The sequence below is a fragment of the Sebastes umbrosus genome, chromosome 5 (assembly GCF_015220745.1).
Source record: "Sebastes umbrosus isolate fSebUmb1 chromosome 5, fSebUmb1.pri, whole genome shotgun sequence".
Lineage (NCBI taxonomy): Eukaryota > Metazoa > Chordata > Actinopteri > Perciformes > Sebastidae > Sebastes > Sebastes umbrosus.
The window spans coordinates 31,568,756-31,591,896 of record NC_051273.1 but is presented as its reverse complement, the minus strand read 5'-3'; the positions used below and the strand labels follow the sequence as shown (position 1 = coordinate 31,591,896).

Below are 23,141 nucleotides of genomic sequence, written 5' to 3'. Positions count from 1 at the left end.
ATGCACCACAAAGGCAGACAGAGCAAACCCAATTCTCCGCTGCTTCTGCCGAGTGACTGTTCCTCTCCTGGCTTCAGTGCTTCTCCTCTCTGTGCTGGAAATCAGGATCAGGTTGGCTTTGTGGGGTTTCTTTCTTAGCTGTCATTCACGCGTAGATTCATTGCCTCATCTCTTAAGGAAGGGACAACGGAGATTTGGCTTTAAGAGCAGGCAGCAAAGCGTAACTTTGTATATGTGTTGTCATGATTACGTCCCATTGTTAGATCACTCGATCCAACCTGTTCTCACTCCCAACTCGTCAAATACCGCCGTTTTGGTCAGTGCCCCTCGGCATCGGAAACCAACGCGTGAAGGCAGGTTTTCAACCATCTCCAATGTAAATCCACCGGTGGTGCTATTAGATGGACGAAGCAAGTGACGTAGTATAAATAGCGTGAGAGTCCGTTTAGGGTGGGCAGAAGGTGCGGTGGATGGGTCAAACAAACAAAGGACAATCAGGAGACCGGTGTTCGTGTCCCGTATGAAAAAAAACCAAAAAAATATTGACTTATTTGGTCTTTAATCACGTGACTCGTTGGTATCATCAGTCACGTGAGTCACGTGAGTGGTTAGTCACGTGAAGTTAACGTCAACCACGACCGTTTCTTATCCCTAACTAAGTGGTTTCTGTTGCCTAAACCTAACTTCCTGTGAAAACTGAAGTTTATTTTGAAAAGACAATATGCATGTAACAAGTGTATATCGACACGTTGTCCCCGGTCCGTCCAAAAGTAACACAAGAGGGGTACCCCGTGTGTCGGTCTTCAATGCCGAGGGGCATTGACCAAGCGGCGGTATTGACGAGTTGGGAGTGAGAATGTGTTGCTTGATCCACTCAGAAGTCGTAATTTGCCAGCCAGCTATTTCACTTAAAGGGAATGCAGTCGTAATTAAAACTGAATTGACTATTAGCTAAACCTCTCTGAACAGTGATTGTCCAGTCATATCTTAGCGATCGTAACTCGGTGCTTTAGGCCTGTTAAGCTTAGGATTTTCTTCTTGTTGAAGCAGTGTGCATGGGGCTGAAGTAAGAGTGGTAGCCTCAGCACTTGAAGAGTTTGAAGGGTAGTGTATTTTATATGCACCTTTACAACCCCCCCCCCCCTCCCAAAAAACAAAACAAAAGCAAAGGTTTAAGGAATGGATTAAACACTGTCTGTCTGCTCAAACATCCAACCATGATGTTTTTCCTAAACCTAACTACGTGGTTTTGTTGCCTCAACCTAACTGCGGACGTTACCGTAGTTTTGTTGCGTGGCGTACAAATGACGTGAGAAAAGCAGCATACAAATGACACGCAAAATTGCGTCCTCATGACATACGTAATGTCCTTGTAATATTATGCTATTTATACACCGTCCTGTGAGATCAGCCTCGTTCATAGAGTCACGGCGGCGTGCCGCTGCAGAATGAATATAGGGGAAACACTGGAATGGATATTTCGCGTCATTTTTGGCATTAAAAAAAAGGGGGGGGGGATTACTGCATTCTTCCTTATAGGACTAACATAGCTCTGCACTGCAATTTGAGAACAATGCTGTTTATTTCCATGTCTTCTACCTGAATCATCACCTGGTAAGGATGCTAACTTTTTGCCTGAGACATGCAGCTATAGCCTCAAACTTTTGGCATGATATAATGTCTGCAGCCAAGTGCATTATTAAGACCCCTGTTGCAGATTACTTGTTTTAAAGTGGGGAACATTTAAAAGTCAGTCGAAGACAGCGTTTTCAACCAACTCCTGGAGCTAGCTTAATTAGCTAGCTAGTCAAAGCTGATAAAAATGGCTAGAAATGAGAAGCCTGTTTTTGCCTAAATCTGAAATCAAGGACCCACTGTTTCCAAAATGTCTATACATTTTTTGAGTGGTATATCATAATCGCTGCAAACTGCCTATATATGCCATCCAAGACCAGAAAGCTTGACAGGCTTAGTAACCGTAACCAAGGTGGGGGCGAGACTTAGCGAATGGTCAATTGTGACTTTTTAAATGTATTCACGCTTTGTTTATGATCACCGGGCACCATGTTCATGTGGCGATTACCAGATGGCCCCGCTGACATTATATTTCTTTATTCCTGTGCCACTCGCCTATCCGGCACAGTTAAGAAATCAAGAGTGTGATCAGAAATTGCAGCTCATCTCATCTGTAATTTGATGATAAAATAGATGGGAATGAAAGGGAAAAAAGGGAGCATACCTGGGAGCGTAAAAAAAAGCATGATGGTTGCTTCATGACCGCTCCTCTTGCCCTCAGTGTAACATTCAGGGGAAGAGTGTCCCTTTGTTATCGCCCCCCTCTCCCTGGCAATTATCACAAACTCCACTTCCCCTGCCCTCCGGAGCCCAGAGAACTGAGCGGCCGGAGTGGGAGAATAGCTACATTTATAATTTTTTTCTTCTCTTTCCATAGATTAATTTTCTAGGAAGCCCTGTCACTGCTGTACAGGAAAGCGGAGAGAGAGGAATAGAGTGTAAAAGGGGGGGTGAGATGGGGGAGGGGGGGTTGGAGAGATTGGGGCTACAGTGCACAAGCCTTCTCGCTTTTTCGTTTTCTTTTTTTTTTTTTTCCTTGACAGATCATTTTCCATGCAGGGGTATCAGGGGGTCTGGCCGATAATTGGCATGCAGATTGCAGCTGATGGCGTCCCGCAACAGAAGAAAAGAACTGGCTAGTTAGAATAATGAGCCAGCCTGCCTGATGGATGGGCGAGGGAGGAGGTCATACAAAATGTTTCAGACACAATTCCTAACCCCCATCCCACCCCCACCCTCATCCTCCTCCCAACCGCACCCCTACCTGCACCCCACATTTTTATTTTTCTATTTTTCACAAAGCCCTGATATTTCATTATTTCCTCCTCTCTCTACCCTTCTGGGGCAATGAAAGCGTCCCATCTTCCTCTTTCTTCCCCCTCTCCTTTTATTTTTTTTTCTTTCTTCCTCACCCAGCTGTGAACACTTCCCTTTGCGCTGCAGTGCAGGACTGTCTGCGAGTACGTGTAGTGCACAGTGACAGTACAGTTTTGGGTACACGGAGCCTCTAGAATGTCACAACTCATTAGGAGCCTGACACCCTTAAGAGACTCTAGTGTTTTAATTACAGTAAAGGAGTTAATTACTGGCCTCTCAATGGATTTCTGTTTCTCCCCCTCTGCGAGTCCAAGTTTCAAATACAGGAAGTAGACTATTAAATATAATAGAAAAAAAGACGCTGACATGCTCACACACAATGTGAGGGAATGTACTTTTTTGTTGAAAACTTTTAATTGGATTTGTAGGTGGGATGGGTGTGAATCTATATTGCTTTTACTTGATTGTTATTCTTATTAATGAATACCATTTTAAAGTCAACTTTACTGCATTGGAAACCATTTATCATCAGAAGGCATGTATTAGATATTAGGGGTGTAAGAAAATATTGAAAAAAATCTTATATCGTGACATTGTGTTTTGTGATACTGTATTTATTCTCAAAATCGCTGTATCGATTTTTAATTAATAGTTCACATGCAAAGATTAACTCAGTCAATACTTTATTTCATTTGCAAAGAGATGCACCCTCTCAGTGCATGTGCCCTCTCAAAGTAGTACTATAATGTTGGATGTTATAGGGACTGGGATAAATGCAAATACAGATCTCCTTGTTCTGAGTGCATGAAAAGTAAACTTTTTTTACTCAGATTTTATGCATATGGTGGTATATTCTTTATCACCCAATTTGACCGTTATCAGGCCATTAAATAGGCGTTATCGGTCGCTATAAGCACCATAGATGTGAGTCATTAGGGGCCTACTATGCCTTCTGTGTTGTAAAAGTGTAAAAGTGAAAGCAAAACTTGAAAGCAACACGTTCTAACATGTAAAACTGAATAAAATGTTACGTTTTGAACACAAGCAAAAAGGCTACTTTAGGTTTTGGCAACAAAAAACATTGTGTTTTGGCTTATAATAATTACGTTTCAAAAGTGAAAGTGAAACTTAATGCTTGTGAACCCAAATACAACTACGCATTGTTGTTTTCACATGGGATGCAAACCCTGATCGCCTGGGTGAGAACTCATTCATCTCCCCGACTTCCACCCCATATGGAATGTCAAGCGTCTACTACAGCGCCTGACTTCCACTTCTACTCCTGTCATAATTACTACGGTCACTAGAGGTCACTGTCATGTTCTTTTATACTTTCCTTCGGTGATCTTCCATGTGAAAACCTACTAGTGGGTGTAGTAGGCCCCTATTGACCCACATCTATGGGGCTTATAGCGACTGATATCACCTATTTAATAGCCTGACAACAATTAGATGTCTTTAAACTATGACAGTTTTCCTCAAATTAGATTTAAAAAATCGCAATATATCGCCTTGCTTACAGTATCGCAATATATCGCAATATATTGAATCGTAACCCCTGTATCATGACGTATTGTATGGCCAGATTCTTGCCAATACACAGCCCTATTATCCATAATGGATACTTAGATAACTGTTTTACCTGTAAAATCACAGTAAACTAATCTGTTATTTGTAGATAAAAAACACTGATTCAGATTTCAGGTTGACTTTTAACATAGTTCCTTTTTCTGTTAGTATTAGATCCCAGGCTTCCCCTTTTAGGAAGCGTGTTTTACCTCTCCACCACCCTCTGAGTTGCATTTTATTCTGAATTCCTCTAATCCTTTGCAGCTTTACAGATAATTAACCCAGACTGTCATTTTACCCTGCACATCACCGCGCTTTTGATCTACCTTCCAGGTCAGGTAGCTGGGTAAACAGAGGAATTATAATAGCCTGTAAGTGTTATTAAGTACCTCGTTGTGCATGAGAGGATCAGGCACTTTTGCTTGTTTTGTTTGTTTTACTGGCACATTTTGCTTTGTTTTGCTGATTGATCTTTACTTCTGCCTCGGTGCATCACCCAAGAGTGCACTGTGGTGTTTTAGGAAAGTATTAAGTCAAAGTGAGAGTACAAACATGAGCAAACTACAGGTGTGGTAACACAGTGCAAGCTGCACAATAAAGTAATATACTGTATGTGAAATGTCAGTGCCCGTCATGCAACGTAAACTTGAGCTTGATAATCAGTGGTGGAAATTAAATAAGTACTTTTACTCAGTAGACAATTTGAGGTTGACCCTAGTAGCAGAAGGTGCAGGGCACTCAGCAGGGGTTGTTTAGTTGAATATGTTAGTCTCGTCTGCCTGACTCATTGATCCTTTATCTGACTGCAAGTTAGAATCTATGGCCCCGACCATGGCTCTGAAATATCAGTAAGTTAGAAACTATGGCCCTGACCATGGCTCTGAAATATCAGTAAGTTAGAAACTATGACCCCGACCATGGCTTTGAAATATCAGTAAATTAGAATCTATGGCCCCGACCATGGCTCTGAAAGCAATCATTGGCAATGAAAATCTTTGGTCTCAGGTTCCTTCAACAATGCTCATAAAATATGTCTATATAAAAGGGGGAAAGCACACAAGTAAATGTAAAATCAAAAAGATAATCTAAGGCATAAAATAGGGCAGTTAAAATAAATATAAACATAAGTAAATATAGAAAATTTTGAATAGTAATGTAAAAGTAAATTTGTAATTTAGTTGATAACAGTATTTCAGATGGGAAAACTGAATATAAACAGGTTGTAGTATGTACTGTATATGCATGATGAGAAGTAATATGTACATAAAGGTGTAAACAGGAATGTAGTGTGTAATAATGAAGAGTACTAATAATACATATACAGAGGTGAAGACAGGAATAGTATGTATGTAAATATATATAAAACAGTTGGTAAAACAGTGTTTTAAGTATATGTAAAGTGACAATGGTAAAGTGACAAGTGATGTGATGTGTGATGAGACAGATTTGTAATTACGACATTTTCTCGGAGTCCTGTCCCATTTCATCTTGGGTCTGTAATATTCTCTAAACTATATAGCTAGGGGGGTATTAAATAATACAGAACCAAAAGAGTCGTTCATGGGGCAGTTCACCAGTTTGTGGTTGAACGAAACAAACCGGCCGATACCAAGTACCGATCCGATACCAGTGTTTAATTAATAAGCTGTATGCCTCACTGTGTGGAAGTGACTGGGATCATTCTTTTATGTGTAGGTCAACATCAGGCTTGGCTTAAACATCGCTTTCCTAACTTTGTAAAACAAAATGTAACTAATAAATACATGTATATACATTTACTGAATTGTTATTTATTATTCAAATAATAAATCGCACCACAACTTGGTAAAAAAATTAAACAGAAGTTACAATTCAAGTGTAAAACATTTTAATGCAGCCACAAATTTGTCAAAACTTAAACAGGAATTAAAATTACAGTCTATAATGTACATAAACATAGAATTTAATTTAATAGAATGGCCCCATCGTCACCGATTGCCGATCCAGCTATTTGAGTCAGTATCGGCCCGATATCCGATCCGGTATCGGTGTACTTATAAATAAACGTAAATATTTTTTTTTCAAAAATTGCAAATGAATAAAAAAGGGATCTAAAAAAAGTAGTGAATAAAACTTAAATTCAATGAAACTTTGGTCCTTTCATACTGATTATTAAATGTATTCCAGGCCAGCAAATGGTGGCATATTATGATGGTTGATCATCTTAGAAATGCATAAGAAAAAACAGGACAGTTATGGAAATAATGAAAATGCTATCACACTGGTCAGGTCACAAGAGTTTCTCTCATTAACATCACTGATGCACTTGAACACGAGTAGCTCTCATGTTAATGCGGACCAACCTAAGAAAACAAAAAAAAGTTTTGTGCTGGAAAGAGCAAAAAAAATCTCATGGATGTTTGATCAAGTTCTGCGGCTGCAGCGGCTCTCCCAGCAGCTCGGCGAGCTTAATCTCACTTGCACCCTCATCAACACAACACAGAAGGGAACAAATTTACTGTTTCATCCTCATTCTTCCAGGCACGCCGAGGAGCTGTATACAGTACACACCAGATCAAAGCCTTAATTGAAAAATAATTATAGGTACTTAATCATAGAAAGCACTGGGCTAATTGAAGTGAAAACAAGGAGGCAAACGCAGACCCTCGGAATCGTGGCAGAAAGAGGATATTGTAAAAGCTTCTTCTTCAATCCCCATTGTCTTCCAGATTAAATAGGAGAGGGCTATTAGCAGAGTTAATTGGCTCTCTAATTTAGATCTCGCCCCACTGAAAGCATAACGGATGCGAGCCTGTCGACCAATGATGTGTGCACTCTGTCACACTGTCCTGCTGGACTGTGATTGGTTAATTGCTCAGGGATTTTTGAAGTTTTCTCTCATTCTTCAAATGTAACAGATTTGTTGGTGGGGGGGTGCGTCCGTCTCCCTGGCTGCCCAGGTAGCATTCATTGTTTGAAGTGGGTGAGAGCTGGAACTCGTGTGACTCATTTAGCACAACTAGAGATCACTTGGACTGCCTTCTGGCTCACATTAAACCTGTTTTTTTTTGCTATAACAGTGTTGATTCCTACTGATTTCTGTCAAAAGCAGCCTCATGCACAGAAGGAAATATGCACTGAAATCCTGATTGTCCTCCTCGTGACCTGCTCATATTTTTGTAGAAGTTCCTGATGCCCTCACAGAAATAGCACATTCACTCCGGGCCATGTTACGTGAAAGGACTTCTTATCACACTCCCAGCAAGTTTGCTCCCTGCTGCGACCGGCCTCCTGTGTTCTCTGCGCCCACTCTGCCCTCTAGTGTCTGCCAGGCAGCAGTGCACTGATTACTGAATAAAAATCCATTTAGACACCCAAAAGGTGGAAAGAAAGTAAATGGGCCATTTTTCTACCATTTTCCGAGACAGCCTTTCATCATTTCAGCACATCTCTTTCTAGTGTTTTCTTATTGTAGCCTGAGTGGTAATGGAGCTCTTGACTGGAGTTCAAAATAGAAGTTGGTGCGGAAATCTTCTTTCAAGGTCTGTCACATGAACTTTTTTATTTTTAACAAAGTCAGAGAAAATGACGGCAGATTATACTACACACACCCTGCCATGTGACATACTGTTTATGGGTACTGCATCAGGGAGGACTCACTATCAAGTTTTAACCCCTGGATATACTGTTTCCACTGAAACAGCTTGAAAAGCTGCTCTAATATGTTTAGCCACCGGAGAGTATACTGTAGAAGCAAAGAAACAAAACTCTGGTGCCTCTCTGACAACAGGCAGTAAACATGCTAGCAGCTTAGCTCGCCCTTCCAGGTCAAGGGAGAGTGAATATTGGACATTCGTCAGGTGGTCACAAACACAACTTCAAATGCTTGACATTTAAAAAGGCAACTGAACTGTTTGCTAACAGATTTGCAACGTAATTTTTATAAGATGATAATATGTCAGTGTTGTGTTAACCGCAGTAGGCAACCTCCGGTTCTGAAAAGTGAAGCCAATGAGGAAGTGCCTTAGCTTGCATTCTTTCTAATAGCCAGCAGGGGGCGACTGGGTTGCAAAAAGAAGTCTGATTGTATAGAAGTCTATGAGAAAATGAGCCTACTTCTCACTTGATTTATTACCCGAGTAAACATTGTAGACATGAGTTTATGGTCTCAATCGCTAGTTTCAAGTCTTCTTCAATACATCATGATGTTCATTTAGTAAGTTATGGTCCCAATTAGAGTCAAATAGACCATTAAACAGAGTATGCTTTAGGGCGTGGCTACGTTGTGATTTGACAGGTCGCTACCACGGCGTTTTCAGTTCATTAAAGTTAGTTGTAACATTTTGGTCGCCTAAAAATGTCTTATTCAGCATTCGGTTGTACTTAGCTCCACCCTCTTGTTTCACTTCTGGTTGCAAAAAGCCAAGATGGTGACAGCCAAAAACCAAGACGGCGATAGCCAAAATGCCGAACTCAGGGCTTCAAAACGGCAGCCCACAAACCAATGGTTGACGTCACGATGACTATGTCCACTTCTAATGTACAATCTATTGTTTACAGTTTGTTGCGCTACCCCCAAGTGAACACAAAAAAAGCAATGAGTATAGGGTTAAGTTTGTTAAAATGATCTTATTCCATATTGTCTGACTGTATCATATTCTGTATCAACTTGTTCCAACTCTTCATTGGAGCTACACTGTATGATGTTTACACAGAGTGAAATATTCAAATCAAAGACTCAATGTTTGTTTTTATGACCTCACCATTCCAGAGGAAATATTCCAGATGCGTTGCGCATCATTTTATACATTTTTATACCCGTTCCCCCAAATTCAACCTAAAATTTTCATTAAAAATATGAAGTTTTGTGGGTTTAACCAAAAGTTGGGTGACGTGCATGCGTTTATATTCCCACTGGCAGTCTGCTACTTGTTAAGGGGTATAACAACACTCAGCATTGATTTGCTGGTTCTTACAGTACTTATGAAAACATTTTTTTCACGGCAAAACCACCATCTTCACAATGAACACATCTTATGATCTTAGCTACTTGGCAAATACATGTGTGTGAAGTATAGCGTCTCTTTTCATGTATATGTCTGGGGCAGCTCACGATAAGCAAACAGTGGCTCCTACAGATGCTGGAAAAGTTGTTTGCTTAAGGTTCAGCCTGCTGGGGGACAAATGGCTTTGCACAGCAGAAGGTAAAAATCATTAGCGCAGCATGCTACTGTTATTTCTATTGACAGTGATCAAATCAGGACGTCTGTGTGACTGTGTGTGTGAGAGAGAGAGAGTAGTGTATGCTTCACTGGGTGGGTTATTTGAACTACTTTCACAATCCTTCCATTAGTGATTTACTGTGCAAAGTCTGCGTTTAAACATATTTATTTAACATTTTTTTTTAGCTGTGGTTACTTTTTAGCTATATATACATATTTCCCATGTCATATTATTCTCAAATTACGAAATAATATTTTGATAATTGTCGTATTTAACATTGGATGAAGTTAATAAATACATTTTTTTTTATCATAATGTCAAATAATTATACTGTTAATGTTTAAATTAAGTGGGAAAAATATCCAAACCTATAACACAACTTTTATCCTGAGACACCTGACTTTGGCTTGAGTTTAGCAAAGGTACAATTTTGTATGTTTACTATACAGTATATGTAAATACTATAATAATATGCTTTACTTTGGCCCCAACCCAGTTTCGATACAGTCCTGGTGTCCCAAGTTCTCCTCGACATATCAGCCACAGGCAAATTAGTTTCAGTTCACTACAATCATATCAGTATTTACTTTTGCCTGACTGGCTGCTGGTGCCACAACGATACAGAGCACCCACCCCAACAACAGTGTCATCTAGTATCGCTTAACACCTGTAACCTGTAAATGTGCTTCCAAAACAAAATCATTTAGCTTAAGGTACACATTTGTACGTAATAACACTGACAAAAAGTATCCTTAGTATTCTAAAGAATACTGTTTAATATATCAAGACGTCAAGAGGCATGAACAAACCAACTGAGATAATACAAGCATACATTTTTGTGGTTTCAGGCTCATATTAATGCCTTGTTTCAGGGTGTTTCTATAACTCTTCTTATCCTGTATCAAAACAGTATCAGTGTTACCTTGGAATTTGTAAAGTAGACAGACCGCTTTAGATGGGAAAACATTTTACATGTCTGAGTATCCTGCCTGGTATTGCTACATCCCAGCCCATCCCATCACATTCAAGTTTCCCCCAATAGGCTATGACTCAACCAAGAAGCTGTCAACAGGAACCAGTATGCTGGATGATTTGTCAACCGTTGAAAATGCGAGGCTGAATGTTGAATGTCAGGAGATAAAGAAACATGAATGGCAGCCAATGGGATATTCAGGCAGGAACAGCTCTTTTAAAGCCCCTGAAAGTCTGATATATTTCTCTAAAACATTAAATATTCATGACTAAATAAGCAACAATCAAAGATAAAGTCAGAAAAAAACAACCTTGTGTTACCCTAGATGTTGTTTATCAAACAATAGTTTGGGGAATATGCTTATTCACTTTCTGACAGAGCGTTAGATGAGGTCATATCTGAGAAATATTATATCTGTCCGATGCACGTAGGGCTACAGCTATCAGGTGGTTAGCTTACCACAAAGACTGGAAACAGAGGGAAACAGCTAGCCAAGTTCTGTACCAAGTAGCACTTTTATCTCATTTATTTAATCCACACAAAAACCGAAGTGTAAAAACAACAATTCACCAACAATTATCCGTTCTGGGCTACTGTAGAAACATGGCGGAGCAACATGGCGCACTCTGTGAAGAGGACCCGTTCCCTGTGTAGGTATGAAGGGCTCATTCTAAGGTAATTAAAACACAATGATTCTTGTTTTATTTAGGGTGATTATACACTAATGAAAACATAGTTAGGAAAATTACTCCATTTATGCCAATAGATCCCCTGAAAGCCTACACACTGGTCCTTTAAAGGTCCCATATCATGCTCATTTTCAGGTTCATACTTGTATTTTATGTTTCTACTAGAACATGTTTGGATGCTGTAATGTTCAAAAAAACTTTTATTTTCCTCGTACTGTCTGCCTGAATATACCTGTATTTACCGTCTGTCTGAAACGCTCCATTTTAGCTAATTTCAACAGAATTTCAACAGAATTGCAATAGAATTGCGTTGCAAGGCAGCCGCTTGGGTCCATGTTTACTTCCTGTCAGCTGATGTCATTCACATACACTGCAACCAGAAATAAACTGGGACACATCTAGAATGTTTACATTTAAAACTGTGAAATGTTGTACAGTTGTGACATCACAAATTACAGAAATCCTGACAGCATTTTTCAAACGTACAGTTCTTGAATATGGGCTGTGTGTATTTCTCCATGGATTGAGCATTTCCATACTTTGACAGTATTTATAAAGGACTTAAACCTGCTTTATAATAAAGAAGACATGAAAATCTCAGTTTTTACAATATGGGACCTTTAACAGCCCCAAAACTTAGCTATTGAATTGCTTCATCGGGATTGTGTGGTTGTGGTTTGATCAGATTTGATTGTCAAGGCAACATAAACACACCACTACTCAGGCATTATCACATTTTGATTAAATTATTGCTGAATTCTAATTGATGCACATATGTACTTGCCACCTGCTGTAATTTTTTAACCATTGATTCAAAACAATGAACACAAACAATAATAATAATATAGGGTAAACCTGGGTAAAAAGCCCCACTTAAGAACAATGTCTATTTTATTTTAAAATAGGCTATATATAATTTCAATATCAATGTAAGCAATATAAGCAAATAAACACAAGTATGGGGTAATTTTGCCTCATGTCATTTTGATCTATACAAACTTGGTATTTATGCATATATATGCAAAAACTTGATTTTCAAATTTTGACGTTGCTCTTACTTTAACTGCAACATAAATGTTACATAACACAGTATTCAGTATTCATTTAGTAACAGCAAGCTAATGTTGCTAGCTATAACGTTATTGTTGTAACATAAATTCCAGAAGTTAGATAATAATACATTTCTTATCATTGCTTCTCTATTATGTTACTACCTACTGGTCTGAAAAGTGAAGCCAATGCTGAAGTGCCCTAAACTTGCATTCTATCTAATATCCAGCAGGGGGCGACTCCTCTGGTTGCAAAATCTGGTCTCAATCGCTAGTTTCAAGTCTTCTTCAATACAGCATGATGTTCATTTAGTAAATTATGGTCCCATTTAGTGTCAAACAGACAATAAAGCAGGAGATGCTTTTGGGCGTGGCTACCTTGTGATTGACAGGTTGCTACCACACCGTTGTCCGGTCTGGATGTTGTACATGTTTTTGTCTTTGAATTTTAACCCTTTCGCAGTGTGTTTTCAGTTCATGAAAGTTAATTGTAACATTTTGGTCGCCTTGAAATGTCTTATTCGGTGTTTTGTTGTACTTAGCTCCACCCTCTTGTACCACTTCTGGTTCCAAAAAAAAAAAGATGGCGAAAGGCCAAAATCCAAGATGGTGATGGCCAAAATGTCGAACTTAGGGCTTTTTTGTTCAAACTAATGGATCACCTCCAATCTCTTTAACGGTAAAAAAAAGTTAATAAAAAGTAATAAAGTTTGTATATCCTTATAAAAAAAACACAGAGGCCTATTTTGTACTGTCAGAATATTATATTAAATTTCCTCAAAACCACTTCTTTTGATTTCCTCCCACCAGTAAAGTGATTTTTGACACTATTCAAAGATTAGCAAGGCCACTACCACCCAAGAAAAGAGCTGAAATGAAAATTGGCTCTATACAGTTGTCAGAAGGGGAATAACAGAAGCTGTTGTAACTTTGGAAGAACTTCTGTGTTCCTGTAGAACCCCACCGCTCATAGAAGCTGATTGAGAAAATAGGTTTTCAGGGCCTTTACGCTTGATGGCTTGAATTCAAAACAGCTTCTACCAATAACAGTTTGAATTTAAAGTAGTAATAAGTAGTAAGTCTGCCAACAGAGGGACTTTAGCAGCAGCTGTACAGGTTTTTGACAAACACCGATTGCATTAAAAAAACATTGAAGTGACTCACCCTTTACTGACCAGAATTAGCAAGCAACATTAATCATATTTTACTATTACGCTCCACCCAACTCCTTCTGTACATGACTGGGCTGTGTGCAAACAGGCAGGGTCACTGCTGAAGTCCTTCTTGACTTCACACCCGCAGTGTTGAGGAAGAGGCCGTTCGTTAGCTTTTGAATCCAGAGAGCGTGTGACATTTTTATTATCCAGCAGCAGAGAAAAGACAGCACCATGGCAGCCACTCTCTGTCAGGTGATGGGCTTCCTTCTGAGCTTGTTAGGGTTGGCGGGAATAATCGCAGCGACGGGGATGGACCAGTGGGCCACCGAAGACCTCTTCGACAACCCTGTGACGGCCGTGTTCTCGTACTCGGGCCTGTGGAATTCATGTGTCCGGCAGAGTTCCGGCTTCACAGAGTGCCGACCGTATTTCACCATTCTGGGACTGCCAGGTACGCTTTTTATTTGTCATTAGCAACACAGAACCAACATGGACGAAAATAAATAAATAAACAATTAAATACAATTTAGATGATTTACCAAATGTAACTAAATAGCCACATCTACCGAATCTAAAGTAAACAGGTCGATATGGCTGCGTATTTTATGTTCTATTATGTAGTTACCTATTTGTGTTACACTAGAATATTGGTTAGTTATTGGAGGAAAATGTTGGTACAAAGTTGCCATTGGTAAAAAAATAAATTGGATGCACAGAGAGGAATAATATTGAACCATGTCAGCTCAATGTTTCCGTAGAATGATGGGAAAATAATGATGAAAGGTCAAACCACACCCTTCGTTATTAATAAGGGGTGGGAATTGTCATCGCCACTGTTTCCCCGAAACTTGGACAAAGACTCGTGAAGATTAGGTAAACATCTGATAAGACCTGTTCCTTGTTGAAGCACACATAAAGATAAGCGGGAGCTCAGGCCCTGCCATTTCACGACTCCGTGACATTGGTGGCAGCTTTGTTTTTAGCGGGACATCTAAAATGGCGGCCTCGATGATTCAGTTGATAGGATTCATGTTGTCCGCGCTGGGCCTGTTCTTAATATCAGCTGCAACAGCAATGGACATGTGGAGCTTGCAAGACCGATCTTTTACAGTCGTAACCAATTTTTTCACTTATTCTGGCTTGTGGAACACGTGTGTAGGGACATCCTACGGCACAACGCAGTGCAGGCCTTATTTTACCATACTAGGACTGCCAGGTAAGAGAATTACACTCAGAGAGTAAAAGACATTTATCGAACATTTCTCCACATGTTGGATTAAGGAGAACATTTTCCAAAAGGACCTTGGAAGGTACTTTAGGGCAGATTTTCTCCATTTCCCTCCTGCATAAAAATGCAGTGGACTGCAGAAAAGATGGTGTCTCTCGGGAATCAAATGGAAATTTGATGAGACATCCAAAGCTTAGCTGAGCAAGCACAAGCTTTACCGGAGTGTCACACAATGTAAAGTACATTTCCACACTCTGTACTTAACGGCTGAATGTAGTGTAGAGCATATTGTACATAAGGTCTTAAAGGCTTAAGTCTAGAATAATACAGGTACAATATCTCAGGCCATTGAAAGACGGCATTTGGGTCAATATGTTTTACTAAATGGTGCCTTGATTTATGAGTTTTTATACCGCTGCTGCTAAAAAAGACAACTGGTTTTGTCTTTCTTAATTTACTTTTAATTTATTTCAATTGTAAACGAAGGCCATGAGTGGTGAGCTCTCTAAGCAGCTTTTAAAGTATATTCTTGATATACATGTTCACCATAAACCCAACACTTTGACAAGTAAGAAGGACCTAAAAACCTTTTAGCACCCCGCCTAAAGTAATTTATTTGTTTTTTTGTATATATGTATGTGTGTGTAAGGATTTATGTATGTATGCCTGTGTAGATGTGTCTGAGTGTATTTCTACTCTGGACTGCCTTTGTATAAAATGCTGCTAGAAATCGTGCTAGACAAATACAATTTGAACTTGATCTATTTTAGATTAAGAACTCAGGAATGAGTTTTTCTTTCATATCAAACGTGATATGTGCTAAAACCAATTTCATTTTTTTTTTTTTTTAAATGAGGATACCTCTTGTTTTTTGTAAGTAACACACTATATCTTCAGTGGAATACTTGAAAATGCTGCTCTGTTACAAGGGCATTCAAGTACAGAATTAACAGGGAAATATACTTACAGTATGAAAAGTATTGTGTTATATTATGTACTATATATCTTATATAAAGGATTATCATTATTGATGCATTAATGTGTAAGCAGCATTTTGTGTTGTAGCTGGTCGAGATGGAGCCAATAATATCTAGGGATCTGACTTTTTTAGTCCCGATAGCGATACCTGGGCTTTGGGTATCGGCCAATATACCGAGTACCGATCCCATACCAGTGTTTAATTAATAAGCTGTATGCCTCATTGTGTGGAAGTGACTTGGATCATTCTTTTATGTGTAAGGAAACATCAGGCTTGACTTAAACATCACAAATATAGTAAATTGTTATTTACTATTAAGATAATAAATTGTACTCCAGCAACTTCAAATCTTCAAAATTAACAATCGGAATTACAATTCAGGTGTCAACCTTTTAATGTAGGAATTCAAACTCAAGTATATAAACATAGAATTGAATTTAATAGATTGGCCCCATTGTCACCGATATCCGATCCAGCTATATGAGTCAGTATCGGCCCGATATCCAATCCGGTATTGGTATCGGTGCATCCCTAGTTATATCATGTTTACTTTGTTTTTTTTGTAAAAACGCATCATCATTTATTTAATTATCATATTCCTTTTTTATTGAAAACCTGCAAAGTAATTAGTAACTGTCAAATAAATGTAAAGGAGTACAAATATTTTCCTCTGAAATGAAGCAGTGTTAAGGTTACCTCACAATTGTACAGTACGTGAATAAATGTATTTCCACACTGACAGCTTGCAAATCCATTTTATGAGCAAATAACGTGATGAGAAATGTTCTGAATGGTATAACTTTGACTTCCAGCTCTGCTCCAAGCCGTGCGGGCCCTGATGATTGTTGGTATTGTTCTCGGAGCCGTCGGCTGTCTGATCGCAATATTCTCACTGAAGTGCTTGAAAATGGGGAACATGGAGGACAACATTAAAGCCACAATGACTCTGACATCTGGGATCATGTTTCTTCTTGCAGGTGCAGTAATGTTCACGATCCTGCTGTTACATATAAACCATTGTGCACGAATTCCATCGTTTGCTCTTAATTTGTAGGCATCTGCGGCATCGCCGGGGTGTCGGCCTTTGCCAACTTGATTGTGCAAAGCTTTCGGTTCACGACATTCTCCGATGGTGGGTTCAGCAGTTATGGAGGAGTGGGTATCGGCGGACTCTCAGGATCTCTGACTCCAAGGTAAAATCAAATTAAGATAACGTTTTATCTGCTAAAGCGGCGTTTCCTAACTTTTTTTTCTGGGGACCCACTTTTTAATAATGACAAACCATCTTATCTTACCTTATCTAGAAATCGTGAAAAGAGCAAATTTGTGCGTAAATGAACGTTCCTGACCATTTTTTACTGCCATTTCTACATCACCTTATATTATCTTGAATAGGTAAATAAGTCACAAGAGATATACATTTGATAAATCACAAATGCATTTAATGCATGTGTTATTGAAAAAATGTGCACACGTTAAATAGTTTATAAATTAAACCAAGTAAATGCATTTAGGTGGAGTTAACAGGCTCTTGTTTTTTTCCCTCTCAATGTCCGCTAGCCTTTAGATTCATTGTAATAGAGTGCTGCAGGAATGAATCCTAAAACCTGAAAAGGAGTTAGCATTTTAGCGCTTCCGGTTCCTTCGTCTGGAAGTCAGTGGGTTTATTGAATGGGTTTTTAGTTAGATGCCTGAAATAAGGTCTGTGGTTAACACAAGCTGAAGAGAATTTAACGTTTTGCTCTAAGACATAAAATACATCAATAAATACCCCGCTGATGAATTTTGAAGCTTTTACGTATCTTAAAAAAGGCGGTTGCTAACAAGTGGCTAAATGAGACTACTAAACATCACCACGCCGACTCGTCCACCTTTACAGCCTCGTTGTGTACATTCACGCTCATGCAGCCGTGGTTTAGTTCCACTATAGCCTAACGTTAGCTTTTTACTTCTGGCGATTGCATTTACGCTTCAAAAATCGCTATCCCTGGAGGACTCTATAAGTAGGCTACAATTATCAGAATAATACGAACATTCAGGCTCCCTCATGTGGCTCAAAGGTGTACTGCAGATATACATCTTAAATAAAAGACGATGGAAGGAAGTCTGCAAATTTATTTAGCGACCCTAATAAACTCTGAAAATATGTTTTACTGAACCCATTGTTTTCATTCAGGTACACGTTTGGCCCCGCTCTTTTCGTGGGCTGGATCGGCGGAGCTATCTTGGTCGTTGGAGGCGTCTTGATGTGTGTGGCCTGCCGTGGAATGACTTCAGATAAACAGCAACGGTACGTTCCATCAATCTGTGACCTTTTCTGACCTTTAATAACAGAACCGGTGGAGACGGCAGCAACTTTGAACAGAACTTCTCTTTTCCTGTACAGTAAAGTAACAGAGGCTAAATACAGGAACAGAAATGTCTAGTAAGCAGGCGCTACATGCAAAATATTGGTGCAGATTGTATGTTCACTGCTGTAAAATGAAGTCTTGGCTTCTGACAAAGCTGAACAACAATATAAAGCACCCCCTGGATCTATTCTGTTTTGCTGTGGGGCAGTAAAAAAAAAAAATCTTAGTTCCTTTTGAAAGTTAAGGACACATACTCAGCAAAATGTAAATGCAAGTCATTGGCGTTTTTTTCTCTGCATATATAATGCAGAGTTGCAAATGCTTACAAGGCTGCTTGCAAAACAATACACAGAAGTCCTTATATTCTTCTTTTGGTCACACTATTCCTTGTAAATATGTTTTCAATCTTATTGTTTTTTTTATATAAATATATTTATGAGTGGTGGAATATCCGGAGACTGATGAGGAGCAAGTGTGAGATTGGATGTTATATTTCACTCCAGCAGCTTAAAAGACGTCAAACTAGACTCTGTGCTTGTCTGTCTTTTTTTTTTTTTTTAAAGTTTCTTATTATCTGATATTCTTCAGGTACGATGGGATGGCCTACAAAGCCTCCTCTCACCACACTGTCTACAAGTCTGACACCAGACCCCGTCAGAACTACAATGACTCCTACAAGGCCCAGAGTATGGACGGAAGGCAGTCCAACCAGAGATTTGACTACGTGTAGAATCATTTCACTCTTATAGATACCTCTCATTTACTGTATATTCTGCTGCTCTGTGATGATCTGTGAGTTTTTCTCTTGTGTTGGCATGGGAAAAGTGGTTATTCTTTTTTATTTCTCTCTACTTTAATTTGGCTGAACCGCTAAACATTTAAGGTATTTTTTTTTGTATTACTTTTTTAATAACATCTTATTATCCTAATTATCAAACGCTGTTTTGTGATTCGTATTGTGATATTTTTGTGTGTCAAATAAAAAAGGATCCTTATTTTGTCTAATTTAGAATTCCCCACCACAACATGTAACACAAAATAAAGATATTGGCAGACTAATTAGAAACCTGGAGGCTAACCTAATCAAATAACGTTGGTTAGGTTAGCCTAATGGGATTTAAGCATATGTCTCCATGTATTTCACCATGATTTATGCATCACTTAAGAAAAAACAGTCACACCACACAAATTAATTATGGTTGTTACTAACACCCGATAACTGCCAGGTTTAGCTGCTGTGTTGCAACAAAAGTAACGTTAGCTTGCTAATATAGCACCTGTTTTTAAACTGGAGAGGAAGAGAGGTGATGATATGTTCGATATCTTACCTGACTTGATCGAAATGCTGTTGTAAACTTTTGTGAAATTATATTTCATTAAAATGAACCCAACGTAGTTCAAATTATAAAACGCTAATACCGTTAGCTTGAATGACCAAATAACATTGGTTAGGTTAGCCTAATCGGATACAAGCAGGGCTGTAGGCAAGTCCAACTTAATTGAGTCCAAGTCAAGTTCAAGACCAGGTCCAGTCCAGTCCTAGTTAAGACCAAGTTCTAAGGCAGTCAAGGCAAAGTCAAGACCGAGTCCGGAGCAATTCAGTTCCTGTTCAAGACCATAATAGGCAATAATGCCTTTCTAATATTAATATAGGCTAGTGATTGATGCATTAAGATGGACAGAATTAATCTATCTATAAACAATATTGATCTATCTTCTAACATCAAACTAATCAATGCTTAGAATTTAGGTTTGAGGATCATTACAGTCAAACATTACGTTCCTTAATAAACCTTGAATTTGATCCGATATTTGCTGACGTTTCTACTCCGGGACCATATGCCCACAAGCAGGGACATTTTCATTCAATTCTCATTTTCAATTTATTTATTGAGATTATTATTTAAGCAAATAGCATGGACGAGGAAATAGGTGTGCTGCAGCAACTCCTAAAACAAACAACCAACTGATAAAGTTTAAAGTTAGTGTTTTCTCCGGGAACAACTTGACCAGTTCTCAATAGCCGAGCCCAAGACCAAGACAAGTTTACAACAAGGCTTCAAAAAAGTGGACTCAAGACCGGACTTGAGAGCTAATTGCTTTTGATTAGACAGCGCATGTTTGTTATCAACTGATATACACATCACCAAAGTCTTGACTAGCTAGGACACTTCTGGAGTTTTAATCGTGCCACCCAATTCACTAAATCCCTAATTTGAAACTAGCTTGCTGTTCCTAAGAATTTAGGGAGGACTTTATGCACAAACTCAGTGATGGATTTACGAATAACACCTGCAACCCGTTTCTGATATCATGTTAAGAATGTATGGTATGTATTATGCAGTATATTTTTAAAGATGTGATTGCACTTATATAAAGTGACATTTCTAAAAAAAATATAATATAACTATGAAGACATGCATAAATCATTTAACAGAAAAGATTTGACACATTTTAAAGAAGTGGAAATGTTTCACACATGAAAGAAATGTAGGAGAAAATGACTTTATTTTATGCGTATTCTGTCATGAAAGAGAGCATCAAAACATCTGAAACAAATAACCCTATTGATTATTATGTTGTTGTTTATCCTATTAGTGTTATCAATAGAAAATGCAGAGGTCATCAGTTTATCCATGCTAGTTACCTGTTATCTCCAGCCCTCCAGCACCATATGATGAATCAAATAATTGTCACATTATTTCCGGGTAATTGAATAAAGTAAATGGTTCCCCTCAGATAGACACTGCATGTTTGATGTAAGCCTTTATCACACGGTCAGACGCTGTGCGCTGTATGTATATATATATATATATATATATATATATATAGACCGGTCTTTGATACCAAGGCAACACACTTCCTGCTACTCCTTTGGGATCTGTCTTCATTTCCCAGGGAATGGGCAGAAAAGGGTTCAGATGATTTGCATGAAATTACATTTTTTGATAATACAATTAATGGAAGTAATAAGTAGGTGGTAACATTTAATCACACTTAAAGTGTGTCATTCATTGTTCTAATTAAATTGAGGCAAAGTAATGGCTCTGCATTAAGTAGGGATGCACCGATACCGGGCCGATACTGACTCATGGGGCCGATCTATTCAATTAAATTCTATGTTTATATATACAATATATACTGGCATTTTAATTTCTGTTTAAGTTTTGACCAATTTATTGCCGCATTAAAAAGGTTTACACTTCCTGTTAATTTTGAAGATTTTTTATCAAGTTGCTGGCACAATTTATTATTTTAATAAATAATTCAATAAGTTCATATGTATGTATTTATTTGTTACATTTTGTTTTACAAAGTTAAGAAAGCAATGTTTAAGTCAAGCCTGATGTTGCCTGACACATAACAGAATGATCCCAGTCGCTTCCACACAGTGAGGCATACAGCTTAATAAATGCTGGGATGGAATCGGTATTCGGTATCGGGAATGAAAAAGTTAGTTCAGTGCATCACCAGCATTAAAACAATATGACAAACCTTTTTAAAGCTCCTTTGTCTTTTTCAGAGAGTCCTCCATGTTAGAGGAGGCATGGCTTGGCCTCCAGTATGGCTCATGGATTGAGAGAGTTTGTGTGAGGGAAGACTGGGAGTTGTTGTAACACTTTACTGTACAAGTTCTTTAGATATTTTCTAATGCATCGCAGATTGTGGAAGATTTGATAGAAAATTTGATTATAACTACCTGCCCTGTTATGAACATCAGTTGTTCCACTTGGGATGGATGTATCAATAACAACAGTCCTTGTGAAGTCCAGATTTCAATTTAGTTAACAAGAGGATTGTAACGGTGAAACGCTGATTAAATCTCTTCATCAACTTCATCAATCATTTGTTATGTTTCTTAAAACTAAACCTGTTATTAAGTCTTTCATGTTAATGTGTCTCTTATGTCACACAGATCACAACTTAAATTTTTTTCCAGAAAAGGTTATTTGAAATTTGACTTTCTTATCTCAAAAAAGGTGTTGTTTTTGATGGTTTTAAATGATGGCTCCCGTCCGACAAGTGATGATCAAACCATCTCATAGCTATGAAGCATCTTTTAGCTCAAGAAGGAGGTGGGTGTGTACAGTAGCAATCATATAGTCAATCCCATTTTCACTGTTCTTAGTCTCCCAGAAATTAAACAATAATGTAATTTGTATATTAGTGGTTTCTTTAATTATAAAAGATGGTGTGAAAAAAAAAAGATTCACCAGTATGATGTGTATAAATTGCAGCCACATTTTGAGCTAATCTCTCTAAGATTTGGCCCCCATTGAACATTTTGGGCCATGTATAGATCCAACCAATATATCCTCATCCTTGGTACTCTGGCACCACCTACTGGCTGTGACAGGCATCACTGTTCTGTTGGTGTTGGTGGAGGATGTTACACAGAACTCCTGTAAGAATCAAAATCAGAAATACTTTATTGATCCCACAGGGGGAAATTGTGACGTTATACAGTTGGTCTCTTACAAAGCATAAGACATTTAATAAATAGAAATAAAGGAATATGTAACATTTAAATGATGTATATAATGTTACAATATGTAATACAATATATGTAGAGAAATATAAATAAATAATACTAATAAAAAGAAATGAGAAATATAAGAAATATGTACAAATATGTGCATCAAACACAAACAATATATTACAACATTGTAAATAAGTAAATAGAAGATCCCAGATGCCCTGCTTCTTCTTTTCACTATCCTTCTTTTTACAGATCACCCACTTTGACTTGGTATTGGTCTTGAGATAAACATAGTGCAAAATTAAAACAATCTTTGTAGCTACGCCAATTATATATATATATATATATATATATATATATATATAGGTTACTTTTTTGGTGTAATTTACTTGCATAAACTCGGGAGCCTGGCAAACACCACCACTTAGCCCCAAATAATTAAAGTGAGGCATTTGTCGCATACAGACTGTGACAAGATGATGATTTCAAACATTACACGAAAAATGTTGGTAAACTTGTAAATTAGCACAAAATTTCTCAGATATTTCTAGCAGTTAAATCAAAATGCTTAG

General features: G+C 38.3%; 1 protein-coding gene across 2 annotated transcripts; it reads left to right on the top strand.

The window, feature by feature from the left end:
* The first annotated feature begins 13,652 nt into the window (after window positions 1–13,652).
* On the top strand, window positions 13,653–19,084 carry LOC119488636 (claudin-18-like). 2 transcript variants are annotated; one of them, XM_037770447.1, is made up of 5 exons: window positions 13,653–13,982; window positions 16,551–16,715; window positions 16,793–16,931; window positions 17,915–18,028; window positions 18,678–19,084. In XM_037770447.1, the coding sequence occupies exons 1-5, from the start codon at window positions 13,763–13,765 to the stop codon at window positions 18,817–18,819; spliced, it is 780 nt and encodes a 259-aa protein (XP_037626375.1). In that variant the 5' UTR covers window positions 13,653–13,762; the 3' UTR covers window positions 18,820–19,084. The 2 variants fall into 2 exon arrangements, with proteins under 2 accessions (XP_037626375.1, XP_037626376.1); XM_037770448.1 differs by lacking the exon at window positions 13,653–13,982 and adding an exon at window positions 14,250–14,747.
* Window positions 19,085–23,141: the final 4,057 nt, after the last annotated feature.

What these genes read in the sequence shown, in the direction of transcription:
- LOC119488636 (XM_037770447.1), top strand. Translation starts at nt 13,763, where the DNA reads ATGGCAGCCACTCTCTGTCAGGTGATGGGCTTCCTTCTGAGCTTGTTA. An exon ending in CACCATTCTGGGACTGCCAG is followed by an intron (nt 13,983 to 16,550) that starts GTACGCTTTTTA and finishes TTTGACTTCCAG; the next exon opens with CTCTGCTCCAAGCCGTGCGG. An exon ending in TCAGGATCTCTGACTCCAAG is followed by an intron (nt 16,932 to 17,914) that starts GTAAAATCAAAT and finishes GTTTTCATTCAG; the next exon opens with GTACACGTTTGGCCCCGCTC.